The following is a 23080-nucleotide window of genomic DNA, read 5'->3' as shown; positions in this document are numbered from 1 at the left end:
ACAGAAAGAATGATACATTTACATACATATATACACAACATGTACACTTTGTGGTCACCCATTAGTTTATATTTATAGTGATAACAAAAATCTCCAATCCTATGAAATGACTGTTGGAAAAGAAACTGTGATATCAGAACCTGATGCAGTAATTTGCCAATTTTTCCCAGCTGATGTCCTTGCCTTCACAGAAAAAGTAATAGCAGTTGTTGAGGTATTTATTTTTATTTCATCTTTTTTATTTTAGCAGGTCCAAAGAACTTTTTCTACTATGGCCTTATTAATTACAAAACAATTAACGAAAAACACATATGACAGACAAGAACCAACGACAACCACTGAACTACAGGCTCCTGACCTGGAACAGGTCCTTTAAGAATGTAGAGTGGTTAAGCATGCTTGTGAGCCAAAAACACTCCGAACTTGGGACAGTTGTGTAACAGTACAACATTAGAACAAACTGTAAAAATCAATTGCAATTGGTTTAACTCATATGATCTGTACAAAAAAAAAATCATAACAAAAATACTTTAGAGAACCACTAAATGGAATGAAACCAAACACGGCATGAATGTTCCTTATGAGGTGCTGACCAAGTGTTGTTACTTTGAACTCAAAGGCAAATTAAAAAAAGGTGGGGTCCATAAAAACTGACAAAATCAAACATGTCAAATGCTAACAACCAAGGGGATGAGTGAAAAACGACTCGGTACAGGCATTTTCCAAAGAAAATGGTGGGTTAAACCTGGTTTTATAGCTAGTTAAACTTCCCACTTGTACATGTTGTATGACGTACAGTTGCATTGCATATATTTCTTTTCGTTTAAATTAGTGATTTTCCCTGTGTTTAAAATAGTTAAACTATTATTTATATGTTTAAAAAAGATCTAGAGAGGCAAAAGATACCAGAGTGACATTCAAACTAATAAGTCGAAAATAAACTGACAACACCATGGCTAAAAAAGAAAAAGACAAACAATAATACACAAAACACATCCTAGAAAACTAAAAAGACTGAGCAACATGAACACCACCAAAAACTTATCTCAGGTGCTCCAGAAGGGTAGCCAGATCCTGCTCCACATGTTGCACCTGTTGTGTTGCTCATGTTAGTACAAACCCCGGTAATAATGCTGAATTCGGTAGGTCACACTCGGGAAAAAGGGGACATGATTGTAGTTACAACATTAGGAACATATCCGCTATCATCTGTGAAGAAGAGGGGCACAGTTGGTTCCCATGGGAATGCTGATTGTTTGTTGAAAAACACATCCTCCAAACGTAACAAATATGTGGTCAATAAAAAAATCTTGATAATGTCAGTTTCAGAGAATTTTTTGTTTGAATCAGAGTGATTTTTTACAAATTAAGATTTATCCCTCCCTAAGACAAGATGCTTGTATCTACGTTGGCCATTCTCTTTAACATGTTTTATGAAACAAAGCAAAACTAACTCTTTCAATTTGTCTTTAACATGTTTAAGTTTGGAATGGGGGATACTTGTGTAGAGTGTAGTAAAGTCAGATATTTTTTGTCGAGCCTGCGACTTTTGTCGCAGAAAGCTCGACATAGGGATAGTGATCTGGCGGCGGCACGTTAGCTAACTTCTTAAAAGCTTTATATTTTAGAAGGTGGAAGACCTGGATGCTTCATACTTTCTATATAGATGCCTCATGTACGAAGTTTCCATCTGTCACATTTCCATTGACCTTGACCTCATTTTCATGGTTCAGTGACTACTTGGAAAAAAAGTTAAGATTTTTTGTAATGTTAATTTCTCTCTTATTATGAGTAATAGGATTACTATATTTGGTATGTGCGTACCTTGCAAGGTCCTCATGCCCGTCAGACAGTTTTCACTTGACCTTGACCTCATTTCATGGATCAGTGAACAAGGTTAAGTTTTGGTGGTCAAGTCCATATCTCAGATACTTTAAGCAATAGGACTTGTATATTTGGTGTATGGAAGGACTGTAAGGTGTACATGTCCAGCTGGCAGGTGTCATCTGACCTTGACCTCATTTTCATGGTTCAGTGGTTATAGTTAAGTTTTTGTGTTTTAGTCTGTTTTTCTTATACTGTATGCAATAGGTCTACTATATTTGGTGTATGGAATGATTATAAGGTGTACATGTCTAGCTGGCAGGTGTCATCTGACCTTGACCTCATTTTCAAGGTTCAGTGGTTATAGTTAAGTTTTTGTGTTTTAGTCTGTTTTTCTTATACTGTATGCAATAGGTCTACTATATTTGGTGTATGGAATGATTATAAGGTGTACATGTCTAGCTGGCAGGTGTCATCTGACCTTGACCTCATTTTCATGGTTCAGTGGTTATAGTTTAAGTATTTGAGTTGTGGTCTTTTTTTCTAATACTATATGCAATAGGTCAACTATATTTGGTGTATGGAAATATTTTATGATGTACATGTCAGTCTCGCAGGTTTTATTTGACCTTGACCTCATTTTCACGGTTCATTGCTCAGTGTTAAGTTTTTGTGTTTTGGTCTGTTTTTCTTAAAACTATAAGCAATAGGTCAACTATATATGTTGTATGGAAGAATTGTAAGCTGTACATGTCTGCCTGGCATGGTTCATCTGACCTTGACCTCATTTTCATGGTTCATTGGTTAATGTTTAGTTTTTTTGGTTAAGTCTATTTCTTAGAAACTATAAGCAATAGGTCAACTATATTTAGTGTATTGAATGATTGTAAGGTGTACATGTATGTCTTGTTTGGTTTATATGACCTTGACCTCATTTTCTTGGATCATGTTAAGTTTATGTGATAGTTGTAGTAAAGCTTTACATTTAGGGCTATCAACATAACATCAGTAATTAGTAAAGAAAGCGAGACATTTCAGCACTCTTGTTTATACTATTGCAAGATGAAAAGTCTTAGATTGTATGTACTATAAAAGATCTTTGGAATTCTTTACTATCCACATCTGATTCACGCCACCTCTAGAATAGGTAGTTTCACAATAGGTGCCCAGGTTTGATTGCTGATAAAATTGATATTAATAATAATTTAGAAAGAGGTTTTGTGGAGCACTTGGAAGTCCCCGCAATATATCTTGTTTGTAAGGACACTTCTGTAGTTTAGGTATCCAATACAGTGATGGAATATCCAGTTCTTCATCTTTTGTTGAAATTCCAAAGGAACATAGAACAGACCTATGATTATCCAGGATTTCCTCTTTAGCATGTTTAGTAAGTGTTGTGGGGGTATATGTTGAGTTTCCAAGTACATGAAGTAAATTGTCAATACCTAATTCATTTATCAAGCAGTTTATAATGTAATGTGATTTACACACAAAAAGGATGTTGTTTGGGGCTTTATCTGGGGGGACAACAACATATTTGTCATGGATGTAGGACAAGTGTTTTGCAACATTTGGGTCTTTAAAGATTTATGTAGCATGGGTATTAATAGACCCAATCAGTTTCTTAATTCTGATTTGTATCAACAACCTCACAGCCTAAAACTGATATATTGATAAAGGACTTTCTGTTTTAAATTTCCATGGAGTTTGGTATTTTTGGTATTTTACTTTTTGTTAACCCTACATGTAAATATTTCATAGTATTTGAAATGAAAACATTTCATGAATGATGGGGACACTTTTAGAATTTTGTTCACTAAGGAATAAAAGAATTTCATTGGGTTTTATAGTAGCATCAATATGATATTATTATTGCATCATAGACTTATTTGCATAATTGTGGGCCTTTTATACATCAAAATTTTTCATTCCAACCAAGATAAAAAGTAAAATAGCAAAAATACTGAACTACAAGGAAAATTCAAAACGGAAAGTCCTTTATAAAATGGCAAAATCAAAAGCTCAAACACATCAAATGATAAACAACTGTCATATTCCTGACTTGGTACAGACATTTCCTTATGTAGGAAATGGTGACTAAATCTGGTTTTATAGCTAGCTAAACCTCTCACTTGTATGACAGTCATATAGAATTCCATTATATTGACCATATGAGTATTCGGACCATACACGTATGGTTATGACAATATGCCTATATACAATGTACTCATATGGTTCAACCATACACGCATGGTCCGGTACGTCAACACGATTAAAAGGTGTCCCATAAATTAAGAGTTTCTAAAAATAAATTTTTTACTTATTCAATCATATTGTAATCATTGTTACATGATTAATGAAATAAAGTGAAATTTACTTACAAAGTAAGATTTATAGTTACAAGTAAGAATTATATTAAAATCATTTTTACATGGTCATTATTGATTTGTCCTTACAATTGTACGAAACGCAATGTATGGACTTATAAAAATAACTTCAAGAAATGTTAAAATGAACTGTTAAACAAGAAGTCTACTGCTGAAACAACAGGAATTTTGTTAATTGAACCCTCTATCTTTTCCTTTTTGTTGAATGTCTGAAAGTACCTAACAGCCACGTTTGCCTATTCTCCAGGACCCAACACATCGTGTTTCTGCAGCACAGAATAGGACAAACTCTATAATATTCCGTGGCTCATATGAAGGGTGGGTGCTTCTTCAGGGGTCCTGACCCAATCCTTCATGTTGTACTAAGCTTTGACTACCGAGCTAGTCAGTATTTCTTTTAAATTCCGAAGTCTACTATACGCCACCATTGGTGGTTTTGGAAATAGCTCCCTACATTTCGCATTGCGAAGTAGTTTTTTATAATGTTTACGCAAAGTTTTATTTATATTTCCTAACGAAAAGTGATATTTAGTTACAATAGTTTTCCGCACTTTTTTTCGTCATGCTTAAAGATATTGATTTGAAAATTGATATATAGTTTTATCATGACAAGTTACAGATCAAGTACGAATCTTGTTTCGGTCTGATGATTTTGTACAGAGTTATGGTCCTTGGACTTAAAAAATTCACTTAAATAATCAGTTTTCAACACTTTTTTTCGTCATGCTTGAAGATATTGACTTGATATTTGTTATATAGTTTACACCATGACAAGTTATACATCAAGTTAGAATTTTTTTCTAATACAATGAATTTTTAACCGGTAGGGGACTATGTATTGCCATGCAATACTCACAGAATGCTTGTTTTTCTACAGAGCCGTTTTATATGCTTATGATTAAATGCTTTGAAATATCCCATTTTATTCTTGCATTCATATCAATAACTGTAAGCACTATGTTATTTTGATTAAATTTCGATTTTCAAATAGTTTGTCCTCAAGCATCACTGAAGAGACATTTATTGTCAAAATTTGTATTTAGTGCAGAAAAACTGGTACCATTAATGTTATTACTACAACTGGTCAATACTTCTGCTAGTGGACTGTTAGTCGCCAGAGGTATCACTAGCCTAGTAACCAGTACCTAGGGGATGTCATGAAAATACGGATATTGTTTTATAATTTGTGTCTCGCCTGCAACTTTCATCCAATTATGCGAAACATAGGAAAATGATATGAATGGACAAAAATGGCTGTATTTACACCTCAAAAACTACTCTTGAGTACAGACTCACCTGTGCAGTTGGAAAAGTTTTAAGGCCTGGCATCCACTAGATATATAAAAGTTAAATGTTTTTTGTGTTTCAGAAAGATGAAATCTTATTTGGATTTTGATGGGCATTTTTTTTTCGTTCCTGCAGAAGGTGTAAAAATAAACAAACTCCTGAATTGCATTTGATACATTATCATACTGTCAACTCCGTTACACCCTTTAACTCACCTATAGTTGTGTAGATATCTATTGTCTGTCTATTATTGTCCAATCAAGGATGATCAATACAATACAATACAGTTTTTACACGACCGCAAAAAACAAGCATTTTTCTAGTTTCATGACAATAACTTGTGTGTAAGTCTATGGATCTTTCTGAAATTGTACTACTAGGTTCCATATCACAAAGGGAAAGCTGGAATTGAGTTTGGGGGTACATGTAATTGCCCAAAACGTTTAAGAATAAGGGGCCAAAAGGGGGCCAAAAATAAGCATTTTTCTAGTTTCCAGACAATAACTTGTGTTCAAGTGTATGGATCTCTCTGAAATTGTACTGCAAGGTTCCATATCACAAAAGGAATGTTTGGATTGAATTTGGAGTTAATTGCCTCAAAATTTTAGGAATTAGGGGCAAAAAAAGGGGCAAAAAACAAGCATTTTTCTAGTTTCATGACAATAACTTGTGTGTAAGTCTATGGATCTTTCTGAAATTGTACTACTAGGTTCCATATCACAAAGGGAAAGCTGGAATTGAGTTTGGGGGTTATTGCCCAAAAGATTTAAGAATAAGGGGCCAAAAGGGGGCCAAAAATAAGTATTTTTCTAGTTTCCAGACAATAACTTGTGTTCAAGTGTATGGATCTCTCTGAAATTATACTGCAAGGTACCATACCACAAAGGGAAGGCTGGGATTGATTTTGGGGGTAATTACCTCAAAATTTTAGAAATTAGGGGCCAAAAACTTGTGAAAAGGGGCACAAAACAAGCATTTTTCTATTGTCAGGACAATAACTTGTGTGTAAGTGTATGGATCTTTCTTAAATTGTACTACAAGGTTCCATATCACAAAGGGAAAGCTGGGTTTGAGTTTGGGGGTAATTGCCCTAAATATTTAGGAATAAGGGGCAAAAAAACAAGTATTTTTTCTAGTTTCCAGACAATAACTTGTGTTCAAGTGTATGGATCTCTCTGAAATTGTACTGCAAGGTACTATACCACAAAGGGAATGCTGGGATTGAGTTTGGGGGTAATTGCCCAAAACGTTTAAGAATAAGGGGCCAAAAGGGGGCCAAAAATAAGCATTTTTCTAGTTTCATGACAATAACTTGTGTGTAAGTCTATGGATCTTTCTGAAATTGTACTACTAGGTTCCATATCACAAAGGGAAAGCTGGAATTGAGTTTGGGGGTTATTGCCCAAAAGATTTAAGAATAAGGGGCCAAAAGGGGGCCAAAAATAAGTATTTTTCTAGTTTCCAGACAATAACTTGTGTTCAAGTGTATGGATCTCTCTGAAATTATACTGCAAGGTACCATACCACAAAGGGAAGGCTGGGATTGATTTTGGGGGTAATTACCTCAAAATTTTAGAAATTAGGGGCCAAAAAGGGGCAAAAAACAAGCATTTTTCTATTTTCAGGACAATAACTTGTGTGTAAGTGTATGGATCTTTCTTAAATTGTACTACAAGGTTCCATATCACAAAGGGAAAGCTGGGTTTGAGTTTGGGGGTAATTGCCCTAAATGTTTAGGAATAAGGGGCCAAAAAGGGGCCAAAAAACAAGTATTTTTTCTAGTTTCCAGACAATAATTTGTGTTCAAGTGTATGGATCTCTCTGAAATTGTACTGCAAGGTACTATACCACAAAGGGAATGCTGGGATTGAGTTTGGGGGTAATTGCCCAAAACGTTTAAGAATAAGGGGCCAAAAGGGGGCCAAAAATAAGCATTTTTCTAGTTTCATGACAATAACTTGTGTGTAAGTCTATGGATCTTTCTGAAATTGTACTACTAGGTTCCATATCACAAAGGGAAAGCTGGAATTGAGTTTGGGGGTTATTGCCCAAAAGATTTAAGAATAAGGGGCCAAAAGGGGGCCAAAAATAAGTATTTTTCTAGTTTCCAGACAATAACTTGTGTTCAAGTGTATGGATCTCTCTGAAATTATACTGCAAGGTACCATACCACAAAGGGAAGGCTGGGATTGATTTTGGGGGTAATTACCTCAAAATTTTAGAAATTAGGGGCCAAAAAGGGGCAAAAAACAAGCATTTTTCTATTTTCAGGACAATAACTTGTGTTTAAGTGTATGGATCTTTCTTAAATTGTACTACAAGGTTCCATATCACAAAGGGAAAGCTGGGTTTGAGTTTGGAGGTAATTGCCCTAAATGTTTAGGAATATGGGTTCAAAAAGGGGCCAAAAAACAAGCATTTTTCTAGTTTCCAGACAATAACTTGTGTTCAAATGTATGGATCCATATGAAATTGTACTGCAAGGTACTATACCACATAGGGAAGGCTGGGATTGAGTTTGGGGGTGATGAATCATAAGGGGGTTCAAAAAATTTGGGAGGGGGGGATTTTTTTTTCCTTTTTTTTTCTTTAAAATTTTCCATTTTTAATTGGTTATTTCTGATTTATATATAAAAGCAAATAATAATGATATGGTTTGAATAGGTAAATTTAAATTTTTTAAGTTCTTAGGCCACTTTCATTCTGTGTCAGAAACCTATGCTGTGTCAAATATTTAATTACAATCCAAATTCAGTGCTGTATCAAGCCTGAATGTTGTGTCCATACTTGCCCTTACTGTTCAGGGTTCGACCTCTGCGGTCGTATCAAGCTGCGCCCCAGCGGAGCATTTTATATAACATGAGAGGGAGCATCTCAAATAAAGTTGTATCCCAACTTAGTTTATTTTTACACCTTCTGCAGGAACGAAAAAAAATGCTCATCAAAATCCAAAAAAGATTTTATCATTCTGAAACAAAAAATGCATTTAACTTTTATATATCTAGTGGATGCCAGGCCTTAAAACTTTTCCAACGGCACAGGTTAGTCTGAACTCGGAGTAGTTTTTGAGGTCTAAACACAGCCTTTTTTGTCCATTTGTTATGATGAACCTTAATATAGTATTGAGCAATGACTTTCATGTAACTAATAGGTGTTTGATAAATTCAAGTAAAATTACAGGACCACCAGATTTTCTCAAGGACCACCAGATTTTTAGCCTTGGTGGTCCCAATGACCACCAGGAAAAAAAAGATTTCGAGAACTCTGTAAAATTTATATTATAGGTTTAAATCATCAATGTCTTTGAAAAATTCAAAAGTCAAAAACCTATAATGTTTCAAATATTTTTAAATTACAATCCAAATTCAGACCTGTATCAAGCGGGAATATTGTGTCCATTTTTGCCCCAACTGTTCAGGGTTGGACCTCTGCGGTCGTATCCAGCTGCATTAGGCGAAGAAATTTAGATAAATGTCAATTGTTTCAGAATGGATATCAAAATTTTTTGGGGAAATGTGACATTTTCATGGCCCTTTTTATACGACCGCAAAAAAATTTTTGTGGTCGTATATTGGTATGACGTTGGCGTCGTCGTCGTTGTCGGCGTCGTCCTAGACACATTGGTTTTCGCACTCTAACTATAGTTTAAGTGAATGGATCTCTATGAAATTTTACCACAAGGTTCAATACCACAAAAGGAAGGTTGGGATTGATTTTGGGGGTTATGGTACCAACATTAAAGGAATTAGGGGCCAAAAAGGGGCCAAAATAAAGCATTTTTGTAACTTCCAGACAATACTTGTGTGTTAGTGTATGGACCTCTCTGACATTGTACCACAAGGTTCCATATCACAAAATGAATGCTGGGATTGATTTTGGGGGTAATTGCCTCAAAATTTTAGGAATTAGGGGCCAAAAAAGGGGCAAAAAACAAGCATTTTTCTAGTTTCATGACAATAACTTGTGTGTAAGTGTATGGATCTTTCTGAAATTGTACTACAAGGTTCCCTTTTACATAGGGAAAGCTGGAATTGAGTTTGGGGGTAATTGCCTCAATATTTTAGGAATTAGGGGCCAAAAAGGGGCAAAAAACAAGCATTTTTCTAGTTTCAGGACAATAACTTGTGTGTAAGTGTATGGATCTTTCTGAAATTGTACTACAAGGTTCCATATCACAAAGGGAAAGCTGGGTTTGAGTTTTGGGGTAATTGCCCTAAACGTTTAGGAATTTTGGGCCAAAAAGGGGCCAAAAAACACATTTTTCTAGTTTCCAAACAATAACTTGTTTTCAAGTGTATGGATCTCTCTGAAATTGTACTGCAAGGTACCATACCACAAAGGGAAGGCTGGGATTGAGTTTGGGGGTGATGAATCATAAGGGGATTCAAAAAAATTGGGGGGGGGGGGGGGGGGGTTTTTCCTTTTTTTTCTTTTTTTCCTTTTTTTTTTCTTTTAAAATTTTCCATTTTAAGTTGGTTATTTCTGATTTATATTTAAAAGCAAATAATAATGATATGGTAGGAGATACACACCAAACAGGATGTGTAAATTATTATATAATAAGTATTGTGCAATAGCAAGAAATTTTCAATTGCACAGTATTGCACAATAGCAAGAAATCTTCAATTGCACAGTATTGCGCAATAGCAAGAAATCTTCAATTGCACAGTATTGCGCAATAGCAAGAAATATCCAATAGCACAATATTGTGCAATAGCAAGAAATTGTCAATTGTACAGTATTGCGCAATAGCAAGAAATATTTAATTGCACAGTATTGTACAAAAGAAGATACTTCGTATAAATTGCTTATTTCTTGACCAATTTCAATGGGGTTTTATTCTTGAATTCTTGGGGTTCTTTAATATGCTGAATCTAACCGTGTATTTAGTTTTTGGATTTTGGGCCCCATTTTTAAATTGGTCCACATTTAGGTCCAAAGGGTCCAAAATTAAACTTTGTTTGATTTCATCAAAAATTGAATTATTGGGGTTCTTTGATATGCCGAATCTAACCGTGTATTTAGATTCTTAATTTTTGGTTCCGTTTTCAAATTGGTCTACATTAAGGTCCAAAGGGTCCAAAATTAAACTTAGTTTGATTTTAACAAAAATTGAATTCTTAGGGTTCTTTGATATGCTGAATCTAAACATGTATTTATATTTTTGATTATGGGCCCAGTTTTCAAATTGGTCCAAATCGGGGTCCAAAATTAAGCTTTGTTTGATTTCAACAAAAATTGAATATATGGGGTTCTTTGATATGCTGAATCTAGCCATGTATTTAGATTTTTGATTTTTGGGCCCCGTTATCAACTTTGTCCACATTGAGGTCAAAAGGGTCCAAAATTAAACTTTGTTTGATTTCATCAAAAATTGAATTCTTGGGGTTCTTTGATATGCTGAATCTAACCATGTATTTAGATTTTGGATATTGGACCATAATAAGTGAATGTCCAATTTAAAATTTTTAAGTTCTTAGACCACATTCATTCTGTGTCAGAAACCTATGCTGTGTCAAATATTTAATCACAATCCAAATGCAAAGCTCTATCAAGCTTGAATGTTGTGTCCATACTTGCCCCAACTGTTCAGGGTTCGACCTCTGCGGTCGTATCAAGCTGCGCCCTGCGGAGCATTTTATTGTAATGTCTTATGGCAAATAAATATGCAGAATGTTTCCATGGAAACACAAACATTTTTTTCTCTCACTATTTTAACTTTGACCATTGAGAATTAAATCTATGGAAGATAATGAATATGCAAATGTATGACACTAGCAGTTAGCTTAATTTACCGTATTTATTAAAAAGCACTGTAAAGAGGATGATTATGTAAATAATTTACATATTTAAACATTTTTGGGTCCATTTTAATTTTAATTCCTAACTAAGGAGTTCTACCTAAATTGACAACTATATTGAACATGAATTGCTTTGTATGCATCAGTCTCTGTTCCTCACACAAAACCGTGCAAGTGGGGCCCTTGTTTGACAAGTCAGTTTCCAGTTATTTAGGTCTTTTTAGTGTACCATAGGTTTTGTCCCCAGTGGTCATGTCCTGCCCTCATATCTTAAATCGTTAAAGAACTTGGAAAATTTTGAGATACTGGTACCATCCCTCATGTCCCTTTTCTATTTATATTCTTAATTGATATGACAATATTTTTGCAGTGTAATTTATGCTTTGGCCTTTGGTTATAGCCTGTGGTCCCTCTGATATTTTATTATTATTATTTTTTCCCTCTGATATTTTTAATTGTTCAATATATTATATCACGACCTATTGAAGGCCCAGTCCCTTAACCATGAATATTTTTAAAAGTCATGTTAGGATCTCAAGTTACAAATACATGTATTTTGAAAAGTTTTCAGATCCCCATCCCTAACCCATATATATATTCTAAACGGCCTTGACAAAACCTCTCTATGGAGGTTCATTATCGGATTCACTTCCTTAGAGCAAAAACAGACATGTGTTTTAGTCCAATAAAACAGTTCTTATGAGTTTTATTTCATTTCAGGTCAAAAAAGAATACAGCAGAGGTTTAAGTGAAACAACAGAAAGGAGGACACGAAGTGGAGACAAAACATCTAGCATGATTGGTCATATAGATTCTAGTCTGAAGGGGCAACATACAGGTGAAATGATAGCTGCACTTCCCTCATCCGTTTTTGGTTTAAATGGTGTATATGGACTAATTGTACAAGGCACAAAGGTATTAAATGTGAATGTTTCACTTATTATGAGGATAACTATATTTGGGATCATTGCAAGGTCAACATGTCCTTCAGACAGATTTCAGACTTCATTTCATGGATCAGTGATTAAGGTTAATTTTTCATGGTCAGATCCTTATCTAAGATACTATAAGCAATAGGGCAACTGTATTTGGTGTATGAAATAATTATGTAATGTACATGTCTGTCTAGCAGGTTTCATCTTATCTTGTATGGAAAGCCAATGGGGTCAAAATTCTTAATTTGTAAATTGTCAATTTGCCACTTGTAACTGTGTACTTTCAAAATTCATATATTGAAAATCTGTATTTGCAACTTTGAAATTCTTTATTTGCGACTTTTTAATACATTAAATCTAACATTCGTATACTATTTTGAATTTTGCCATTCTTCATTTGTAACAACGTCACTTAAATATTTGCCATAGACACGCTGAAATTTGTATATTGATGTTTTGCAACTTGAAACATGTTGATTCTTTAAATGTCATCATCGTATTATTCTAACAACAATTTACGAATTAAGAATTTTTACCCTGTTGGCTTTCCATAATTTTGACTTCATTTTTATTGTCAAGCCTGCGACTTTTGTCGCAGAAAGCTCGACATAGTGATAGTGATCCGGCGGCGGCGGCGGCGGCGTTAGCTAATTTCTTAAAAGCTTTTTATTTTAGAAGGTGGAAGACCTGGGTGCTTCATACTTGGTATATGGATGCCTCATGTTACGAAGTTTCCGTCAGTCACATGTCCAATGTCCTTGACCTCATTTTCATGGTTGACTACTTGAAAAAAAAGGTTTTTTTTGTAATGTTAAATTCTCTCTTATTATAAGTAATAGGATAACTATATTTGGTATGTGCGTACCTTGCAAGGTCCTCATGCCTGTCAGACAGTTTTCACTTGACCTCGACCTCATTTCATGGATCAGTGAACAAGGTTAAGTTTTGGTGGTCAAGTCCATATCTCAGATACTATAAGCAATAGGTCTAGTATATTCGGTGTATGGAAGGACTGTAAGGTGTACATGTCCAACTGGCAGGTGTAATCTGACCTTGACCTCATTTTCATGGTTCAGTGGTTATAGTAAAGTTTTTGTGTTTTGGTCTGTTTTTCTTATACTGTATGCAATAGGTCTACTATATTTGGTGTATGGAATGATTGTAAGGTGTACATGTCTAGCTGGCAGGTGTCATCTGACCTTGACCTCATTTTCTTGGTTCAGTGGTCAAAGTTAAGTTTTTGAGTTTTGGTCTATTTTTCTAATGCTATATGCAATAGTTCAACTATATTTGGTGTATGGAAATATTTTATGATCTATATGTCAGTCTCGCAGGTTTTATTTGACCTTGACCTCATTTTCAAGGTTCATTGCTCAGTGTTAAGTTATTGTGTTTTGGTCTGTTTTTCTTAAACTATAAGCAATAGGTCAACTATATTTGTTGTATGGAAGAATTGTTAGCTGTACATGCCTGCCTAGCATGGTTCATCTGACCTTGACCTCATTTTCATGGTTCATCGGTCAATGTTTAGTTTACTTGGTTAATGTTAAGTTTATGTGACAGTTGTACTAAAGCTTTGTATTTAGGACTATCAACATAATATCAATGATTAGTAAAGAAGGCGAGACATTTCAGCGTGTGCACTCTTGTGATTCATGGGTCAATGTTAATAAGTTTTTGTTAGGTCTGTTTCTGAGATATCGACCAAATGTTATGAAACTTATACACAATACTTATTACCACAAAAACATAGATCTAGTTCGAATTTGGGTGGCATCAATTATACCTTTCTAGAGTTATGCCCCTTTATAAAATTATATGGAAGCAGGTGCATCATTTGTGTCCCATAGACACATTCTCCATTTATTTTTTTATGGTTCATTGGACAATGTTAAATTTTTGCAGTTTGTTTCATTTCTCAGATACTAAAGTGGTCTCTATAGCTGATTGGTCAAAGTAGTTCATCTACAGTATAACTAGCCTGTCAACGCTGGCACGACTGAATGTGGGTGCGAACCCGTTGCAGGTACAGTTTTAGCCCTGTCATGTACGGAAGAACATATGGTTAATAGAAAAATATTATCAATGCCACTTCATTGAAAGCTTGGATAAAAAACTGGATTGTTCATGGTAGACTTTCATATCCTGAACTGTGTTCATTCTAGTATAGTTACTGGTTAGTTCATTGAATCCCAACATTCAGCATCTCCATCAAACTGCATTTAAAGTGTCTTTTCTGTCATGGAAGTGAAAAAATGGACCAAAATAAAATTAAAATGTTATTTTTGTCAGGCCAAAATTAAAATTAAGTTTGTTTCCCCACGCCCCGACCGACTGAGAAAATAGCCGCCGACTCAAAATTTTTTGAGTTCTGAGTTGAATTTTTTTTTTAAATATCTCTGGTACGACTGGATCCGGGTACGAACTTGCGTACCTGCCGGCATGGTAGACTGGTTCCCTGTCCTTTTATATATTTAATCCTGGTATCTATGAGGAGTTTATTTATCTGTTTGTTTCTGACAACTAGGGTGACTCAGACAGGAGACAGGAGTCCAGATACCCTGTATGTTCAGGGTTCTCCTTAAGACGCGTATACGCGTCCTGGACGCATGGAAATCGAGCTGGACACGTCATTTTTGAAACCCATGAGTCCCTGATTGAGTCCCAAACACATTGTTTTGCCTAGAAGATTTATAATTCGACATTGTTTTGACAAGAAACTAAACCAAAGTCGATCGATGTAGAAAAATCTATGTGATGCGTAGATCAATATTTTTGACAGCTGATTGATTTATAATTTACTTTGTCTGCATGGTTGAACAAGCCAATGAACGATCATGACCCAGTTTTGTCAAATTGAAAAGTAAAAATTGTTTGCAAACTTTTTTTTTAAATACAAATGCTTAACTGTTCCTTAAATGGAATGCATATAAATCCAAACTAAATTATTAAAAGCAGTATAATCCAGAAATTAAATGAATTCCTTGACCACATGTTTTCTTTTGTTGACAAACATGTCACATGATCACTTTTGGGGGGAAAAATACTTGGTGAAACACCTAAATAACAGACAACCCTGTCTGGAGATTTATAGACATTTAAAATAAACAGCTGATATAGGAGTGCCAGGAAAATAGTTAAACTTGGTATATATAATTCAATCTACACCAATTTAATTGGGAAAAGGGTGTAAAGGGGAAGGGGTTAATTTGTAAAAAAAAATTTTTGTCATTTAAATTTTGGTTTTGGTAACTAAAAATCACCAGACAAATTCTTTTTCTGAGTTTATTATTAAATAGTCCATTCATATTTTTCAAAAATATGTTCCTTTAGGATAAGGGGGACTGGCCAAATTCTTTGCAGTTTTTAAATTTTTCTAATAATTTAAAACTCAAAAATCATGTTAATATAAAGGAAATTAAGGGGTAGACATTCTAACACTTACATTAAAGTTGCTACAAATGGTTATATGTGCCAGACATACACATGATGGATTTGTTTTGCTCTGTGGGGTATAAAAAAATAATTATCAAGATATAAAAAAAAAACCAAAAAAAAAAAACCTACCTACCTAGCTACCCACCTACAACAATGTGGGTAGGGGTGTGGGGAAACCTGCATTTTTTTAATTGTGGCCTCATTGGGTAGCTGCTTCATGGAAGTCATGGGCACAATGCCTCTCCTGTGCTCTGCTCTCAATGAATGCAGTAATTGAAAGATTTAAAGATTAACTTTGTTTTTGCAGGTTACTGTTGTATCTTTACGTGCAAGTGGACAGTTCTGGGAGCAACTTCAAAATGGAAATGTAAAGAATGCTCATGCAATTGTACGCTATAGTCCAGAATATAATATTTTAACAAAACAGGGAAGAAGTCAACTTATGAATATATTTTTAGGAATGAAAATGTTACTTCAGAATCTTGAAATGTAAAAGAAAGTTCTAAGTATTTAAAGCTGCTTAAAGAGTTTAAAAGAAGTCAGTGCTTTTTTTCATTGAAAGATATGGTTACAAAAGCTACATTGGTTAAAGTTATAATTATCTATTCCTTTTTGGTTTGGTTTTTATGGCCTTCTTTACAACTTGCAATGATAATCCCATTTCCTAACAAATTAACATATTAATATTGTTGTTATTACTATATGAATTGAAATCCCACTTCCCCTATTCTTTAGTTCTAATACGTTAAAGTCATATGATCCTTCAAATTTGTCAAAAAGATAAACATGTATTATAAGTCATTTGGTCTCTGGTGGAAAGTTGTCTCATTGGTAATCATACCACATCTTCTTATTTTTATATTATAGACATACTTGCCAACCTCTGACAATGAGAAATCATGTCATGACATGACATGACATGTCAAAAAGGGTGTGAAAACGCGCGACGAAGATGCGGACTTTTTTTATATGAACAATGTTCATAATTTCACATTATCATGATTATACAAATTTGTTAATATATAATAAAAACAATATTCTAGAGTAAACTTTTATTGTAATGTATCCAACAGTGGTCTGTTTTGCTGCTTTTAAAGCAACACCCTAGGCTTAGGCACATACTCAAAACAACTGCCATTTTGATTACATTTACTTGATAACAAGGCACACAATATATCATTGTCGAGTTCTGATCAGAATTCAGTGCAGATTTCTTTATAATTGAAAATGTTCTCTCACAGTCAGAATTGATATTTGGCTAAACTTGAATAGCTTGATCAAGCTTTGAAAGAGTGTCATAACGTTTTTTGCCATCTAAAATGTCGTCTATTATCTTTGCCATTGCTCTCAACGAACTATATATGTTGCTATTGTCTCTGAGGCTATTGTCTGGTCAAAACTGGGTAGTTCATCAGAAGACAGCTGGTACTATGAGAACTGATCCAACAGTTCCGTTTTATTTCCATCCCCTTTGGTCTGTGGGAATCTGTTGGCTAGATTTGAAACTGAAAAAGAAAAGTATTTTATAATTTGATTACCATTAGCAAGTTAAATGCTTAATCAAATCACTACATTGTAGTTCTCCTTTCACATGTATTGTTATGATTGCAACATAGGGTGCACAATGGCTAACTCGTCTCTCTATAATTTAAACTTGATCTCCCAAAATTTGGGAGTTTATAATTTGTAAATCTTGAAATTTATCTTGGTACGTACACATCGTTTTCTCTTAGCAATCAGCTCTTTAGATGACGGTACTGGTCCTGAAAGCGACCTATTTCTGTCGACATTTCCCCTAAGTGAATTTGAAAGAAAGAAAGTCACAAAATCGTAAAAACTAATCACAAACTACTTACCTTAAGGGCTTTTGCTGTTCGTCCATAATGAAAAAAAAAACAATGGCGACGATACAATTACTTCGAAATTTTCGGTATTTTTTGTCTAAAATGAAAAAACCCGAGAATCGCGATATCACTAACAACCAAAAAATCAAAACAACGAAAAAGCGTGTAATTGTGTGTAAAGTGGCGAAACATGTGTACACGCCATGTGACAAAATCCTCGAGTGTAAACCGTTGAAAAAGCGTGAATTACACGCGAATATCATGTCAGTTGGTAACTATGATTATAGAGCTGAATGGCTATATATTACGATAATTTGTATTACACAGCATAATTGGAATGAAAATTATATAGATAGAAGATTTTGTGGTCAATAGAGAAATGTCAAAGGTCAGCATTTCTAGAATTGAAAAATTTTGGAAGATGATTTCTCTAATTGTTTCTCTATTTTCACATTTCCCAACAGATTGTGAAAAACTTGTTGTCCCCACTAGTTAGTGAATAACTATTCTCGACAAATGATTGGTCAAAATTTTAGTTATGACCTCAAATTTTCTTGATTTCTTCTAAATTTCCTATTGTGACATTATGAAAAATGGCGACCATGCCTGATGACGTCACATATAAAGATCACAACTTTCTGCAAATCTTTGAAAAGGAAGGATTAACTTGCTTAGATTATGTCTTAAAATCACCAGAGAATCAGATTCAACCACTATCTCTAGTGTATTATGATATTTCTCTACTCTCAACAGTTAAATTTTAAATATCTAAAAAGCTCGGCAAGCCTTGCGTTTTAATTTTTAAATTTAACTGTCTCGAGTGAAGATATATCGTAATACACTTGATGTAGAGGTGGAATCTGCCGACAGGAAAAAATAGATCGTTTACAAAATCCTTTAACCATGTTAACTTCGAAACTTCCCAATGTATGCATATATTTTCACGGAATTTATTTTCACAATTTTTGTTTATCCGCCAAAGTAAGCGAAAAAATAAACACCTCGCGAAAATAACCTGCTATACGGTATAATAATAATAAATTCTTTATATAAAGAGGGTAAACACAGTCAGTTATATCAAACTAATCTCCCCTGTGGCCCTCACAATAGACCTTGAGTGTCAGATTTAAGTAATTATATAAAATAAAAATAGAATACATCAAACAAATTACATTGTTAGTTTCACTGTTAGCACTAACGAACCTTCATTCAATTCTTCAGATAGTAACTGATTGTTGTTATGCAGCAACATAGTAACTATTGTTCTTTGTGATGTTTTAAACAACGGTAATAAAGCAGCGGTGTCCATGCACTTTATGTGTAGATTTGGTTTATACTACATAATATGTATGTGTAAAGTGTTTTCCTTTGTGATACAAAAAACTTCATTGTCAATAAATATTTTTAAGGATCAAGATATTCGAAAAGATCCCTTTCCGCAACAGTCAAAATGTTTACTGCATGGCGTGTGTGCGACAATTCATTTTAATTTCCATTGCTAAACACTGTTGTATGCACCATATGCCTTTTTTAATTTACCAATAAAGGTGCAATAAATTTTGTTTATATTTTTACTCCATCTATATTAGTTTGTTATAATCATTTTGTTAAATCTATATGTTCATATATACATTTGAAGACAGTTATTTATAGACATTTATGAATGTTGAAGTAAAGAAAATTGTAATTACTTTTTTGACTATGTTCAAGTAATTTTAAGATTGCCTGCTGGTCGGATGGACTATTGAATCATTACTAGTTTTATCCTGCCAACTAATATTATTCCCTTCTCAAACTTATAAATTGTAAACAAAGAATGTCTGTAGGACTTTCTTTCTTGGCCAGATTTTATATTTACCTGAGTCATAACAAAATTCATAAATGCCTATGAAATCTGCAAATTGGAAATACTGTATACTGTTAAATAACTACACACTTATATATTGGTAATATAGTTATTACTTTTTGAAATTTGTATACTACGGGTGAAATTTTCTGTTTATTTTGAAAGATTTTCTCAATGCAGTGCTTTTAATGAATTTGAATGATTTGTTAAAATTTTGTACAGATACTTTATTTATATCTGATAATGTAATTGAAGGTATGAATTTTTTAAAGGCTATTACTATATTAATATCTTAATTTTACATGTGTATACCCTTATAATCTTACAACATCCATGACATAATCAACTGAATATTAATCAATCAATATAAGAATTTCTTTCAATATTTGTATAGATTAAAGCTAAGGGGCATTAGCTACGATTTCAACAAAAAATTAAAATATGATTTTTTTGTTTGTTTCATACATTTATAAAAGTGGAATTTTGAAATAATATTTGCTATTAGCATGTCATGAGCTAGCTGTGTAGGCCGCATGTTGAAATTTTAGAATTGCCACACTATTGCTGATGAGAGAGACCAGTTTTCTTATTTCTGTAGCCTGTTCTACAGTATCAACTATGTAGTAGACCTATAAAAAAAGAAGAATTCATATGTTCATAGTTAAAAAGTAAATGAATAAGAAAATGTCCATATCATGTGAAATAAATCATTATAACAGGTAATATACAGTATAATCAGATTTTTATAGTGCTATGCTGAGGCTTATTTTACTTTTTCTCTCTTTGTACTTGCTATTTCTATATATTTTATGATATAAAATCATTGTTTGGTGAACACAATCATTTTAAAACTAATCAATTGAGTGTCATTGTTTGTATTGGGATACAGAGTTATCTGTCTTGATATTTGATAATTCTTAAAATCCATGTAAAAACTATTTGCTTGCAAACAGACCTATACATTGACTGTGAATAAAAGAAATATAACACCACACACCTGTAGAACTCTTAAAAAGGCACATTTTGTGATATGTTAAAATCATGGTTAGGCTTAAGGTGACAGAAACCAGTTATTTTACAATAAATCTTTAGAATTTCATGGATTTATGATTTCATTTTTCTTGAAAATTCATTCAAGCTTATATACAAATAAAATGTATGGTTTCAAGTAACTAAGATGTGTGAGTGCTTATGTGAATATATAGAAAACCTTTAAATTTGGGTGTCTGTCCAGCATGGAGATTTTAAAATTTATAAATGCATTGCAAATAAGGCAAAAAATGTGATGCTTTGATACCAATCTAATCCTCACCTGCAGAATCCTGCTAAAAGCCGATAAGAATTTTAGGCAAAATTCAAGAGATAAATGATATTCAGTGAATTAGAGCCTTGTCCGAACCTATCCTTACCATCAAAATCTCAAGATATTTTTGTTTACATAAAACTGAATTTTTTCCCCACTTTGATTGGATGCCGTCAAGTGAGGAGACCACAATTTTGACTTCTGATTAGACACATTTGTGAAGGAAATCCCCAACCTGTGTATGCAACTACTTACTTGTGTAGTACAATAGCCTAGAATTTACATTCATTTATTTTTTCAGTCCACATGATGCAATTATATGCCTCAATGCTTAACTATAACCAAATTTCTGCGTGGGACACATGTTCTGGTACACCAAAACTGGTACCTGCCAACTTTAACCACTTATTAAAAAGAATGTATTTCCATTTTTTTAGTCTGATGGAGGGGGTAAGGGGGGGGGATCAATTCGCAATAGCATGGTGTATTGCACAATAGCAAAAAATTGAATAAAAATTCAAATCATATAACCAATTCTAAGTTCTTTGACTACAGTTATTCTGTGTCAGAAACCTATTATGTGTCAAATATTTAATTACAATCCAAATTCAGACCTGTATCAAGTGCGAATATTGTGTCCATTTTTGCCCCAACTGTTCAGGGTTTGACCTCTGCGGTTGTATCCAGCTGTGCTCGGCGAAGCAATTTATTGAAATTTTATTAAACTATCCTAGATTTCTACCAAACTTGGACAGAAGCTTGTTTATGCTCATAAGATACAAAATGTAGTATCCGGAAGTAAATTTAAAAAACGAAAATCCTTCTTTTTATTTATAAATGGACTTAGTTTTTCTGCTATTTAACATTACACTCACTCTGCGGTTTAAGTTCAAAAATTTTATTAAATTTTTCAAACTACATTTTCTCATAAAATGATTTTCATAATTTATTTGTCATTTGTTTATATTTATTTTCACTCTACATGGTATTTTTGAACAGATATTTGTTCAGTTTTATGCATGGCCAGTCTAGAATATTACATATGATTCAGTGTTAATAATTTGTAAATAAGCTTTTATTTTGTTACATCATAATAATTTTTAATACATTGTATTTTGTCTGCTTTTAGGCATTATTGTTCATGGAATCTTTTGTTTATTTTTTTTATTGAATTATGTACAATATTTATTTGCTACAACACTAAATGAATTAGAAATGTATTTACAAATAAAGTGACCACAATGAGAAATGAGACATACATGTAATTTTTTTTAAATGGCTCTCTTTCCATAGATAAGAATCTCCAAACATCTTCAAGGTCATGATGTCTTTTATATCAGTATATATTGATTGATCGTTGCAAGAAAGTGGTGTGTATTGAAATTAAATTCAAGTAGATCATTTTAACTATAATGAAAATGGTTGCAGTTGAATAGTGTTAACAAACTCTTAAAGAAATAAAAATAAGGTTATCAGTATAAATGTAAATAAATATATATCTTGATGAGAAATTTTGTACTATATAAGCCATGCTACTGTCTAGAGATAATGATATACTGCTACGGTGGAGGCGACGGCTACAGCAGAGGCAGTGTTAGCTAACTTCTTAAAAGCTTTATATTTTAGAAAGTGGAAGACCCGGATGCTTCATACTTTCTATATAGATGCCTTATGTTACGAAGTTTCTGTCTATCACATGTCCTTTGTCCTTGACCTCATTTTCATGATTCAGTGACTACTTGTAAAAAAGTTGAATTTTTTGTAATGTTAATTTCTCTCTTATGAGTTATAGAATTTTCATGGTTCAGTGATCAAAGTTAAGTTTTTGAGTTTTGGTCTTTTTTTCTAATACTATATGCAATAAGTCAACTATATTTGGTGTATGGAAATGTTTTATGATGTACATGTCATTCTCGCAGGTTTCATCTGACCTTGTCCTCATTTTCACAGTTCATTGACCAGTGTTAAGTTTTGTGTTTTTGTCTGTTTTTCTTAAACTATAAGCAATAGGTCAATTTTATTTGTTGTATGGAAGGATTGTAAGCTGTACATGTCTGTCTGGCATGGTTCATCTGACCTTGACTTCATTTTCATTATTCATTTGTCAATATTTAGTTTTATTGGTTAAGTTTGTTTCTTAGAAACTATAAGCAATAGGCTAACTATATTTAGTGTATTGAATGATTGTAAGGTGTGCATGTATTTCTTGTTTGGTTTATATGGCCTTGACCTCATTTTCTTGGATCATGTTAAGTTAATGTGATAGTTGTATTTTAGCTTTATATTTAGGACTATCAACACAATATCAATGATAAGAAAAGAAGTCGAGACATTTCAGAGTGTGCACCCTTGTAAATTTTTAAGATCTATAAACTATAATTTCAAACATTTGATCACAATTCAAATTCAGACAAT

At 33.4% G+C, this 23080-nt stretch overlaps 1 protein-coding gene across 1 annotated transcript in view; it reads left to right on the top strand.

Annotated features, from left to right (window-relative positions):
* The window catches only part of LOC127706098 (uncharacterized), a 49983-nt gene extending 33262 nt beyond the window's left edge, over positions 1–16721 (top strand). Inside the window, exons 3-5 of the mRNA XM_052210563.1 lie at positions 79–214; positions 12020–12214; positions 15980–16721. Of these exons, the coding sequence (XP_052066523.1) occupies positions 79–214; positions 12020–12214; positions 15980–16165 (517 nt within the window). The 3' untranslated portion in view covers positions 16166–16721. The remainder of the gene's footprint in view (positions 1–78; positions 215–12019; positions 12215–15979) is intronic.
* The last annotated feature ends 6359 nt before the right edge of the window (positions 16722–23080 follow it).

The sequence above is a fragment of the Mytilus californianus genome, unplaced genomic scaffold, assembly GCF_021869535.1.
Source record: "Mytilus californianus isolate M0D057914Y unplaced genomic scaffold, xbMytCali1.0.p SCAF_6, whole genome shotgun sequence".
Taxonomy (NCBI): domain Eukaryota; kingdom Metazoa; phylum Mollusca; class Bivalvia; order Mytilida; family Mytilidae; genus Mytilus; species Mytilus californianus.
The sequence above is the reverse complement of the archived record's forward strand: the minus strand, read 5'-3'. Positions and strand labels throughout refer to the sequence as shown.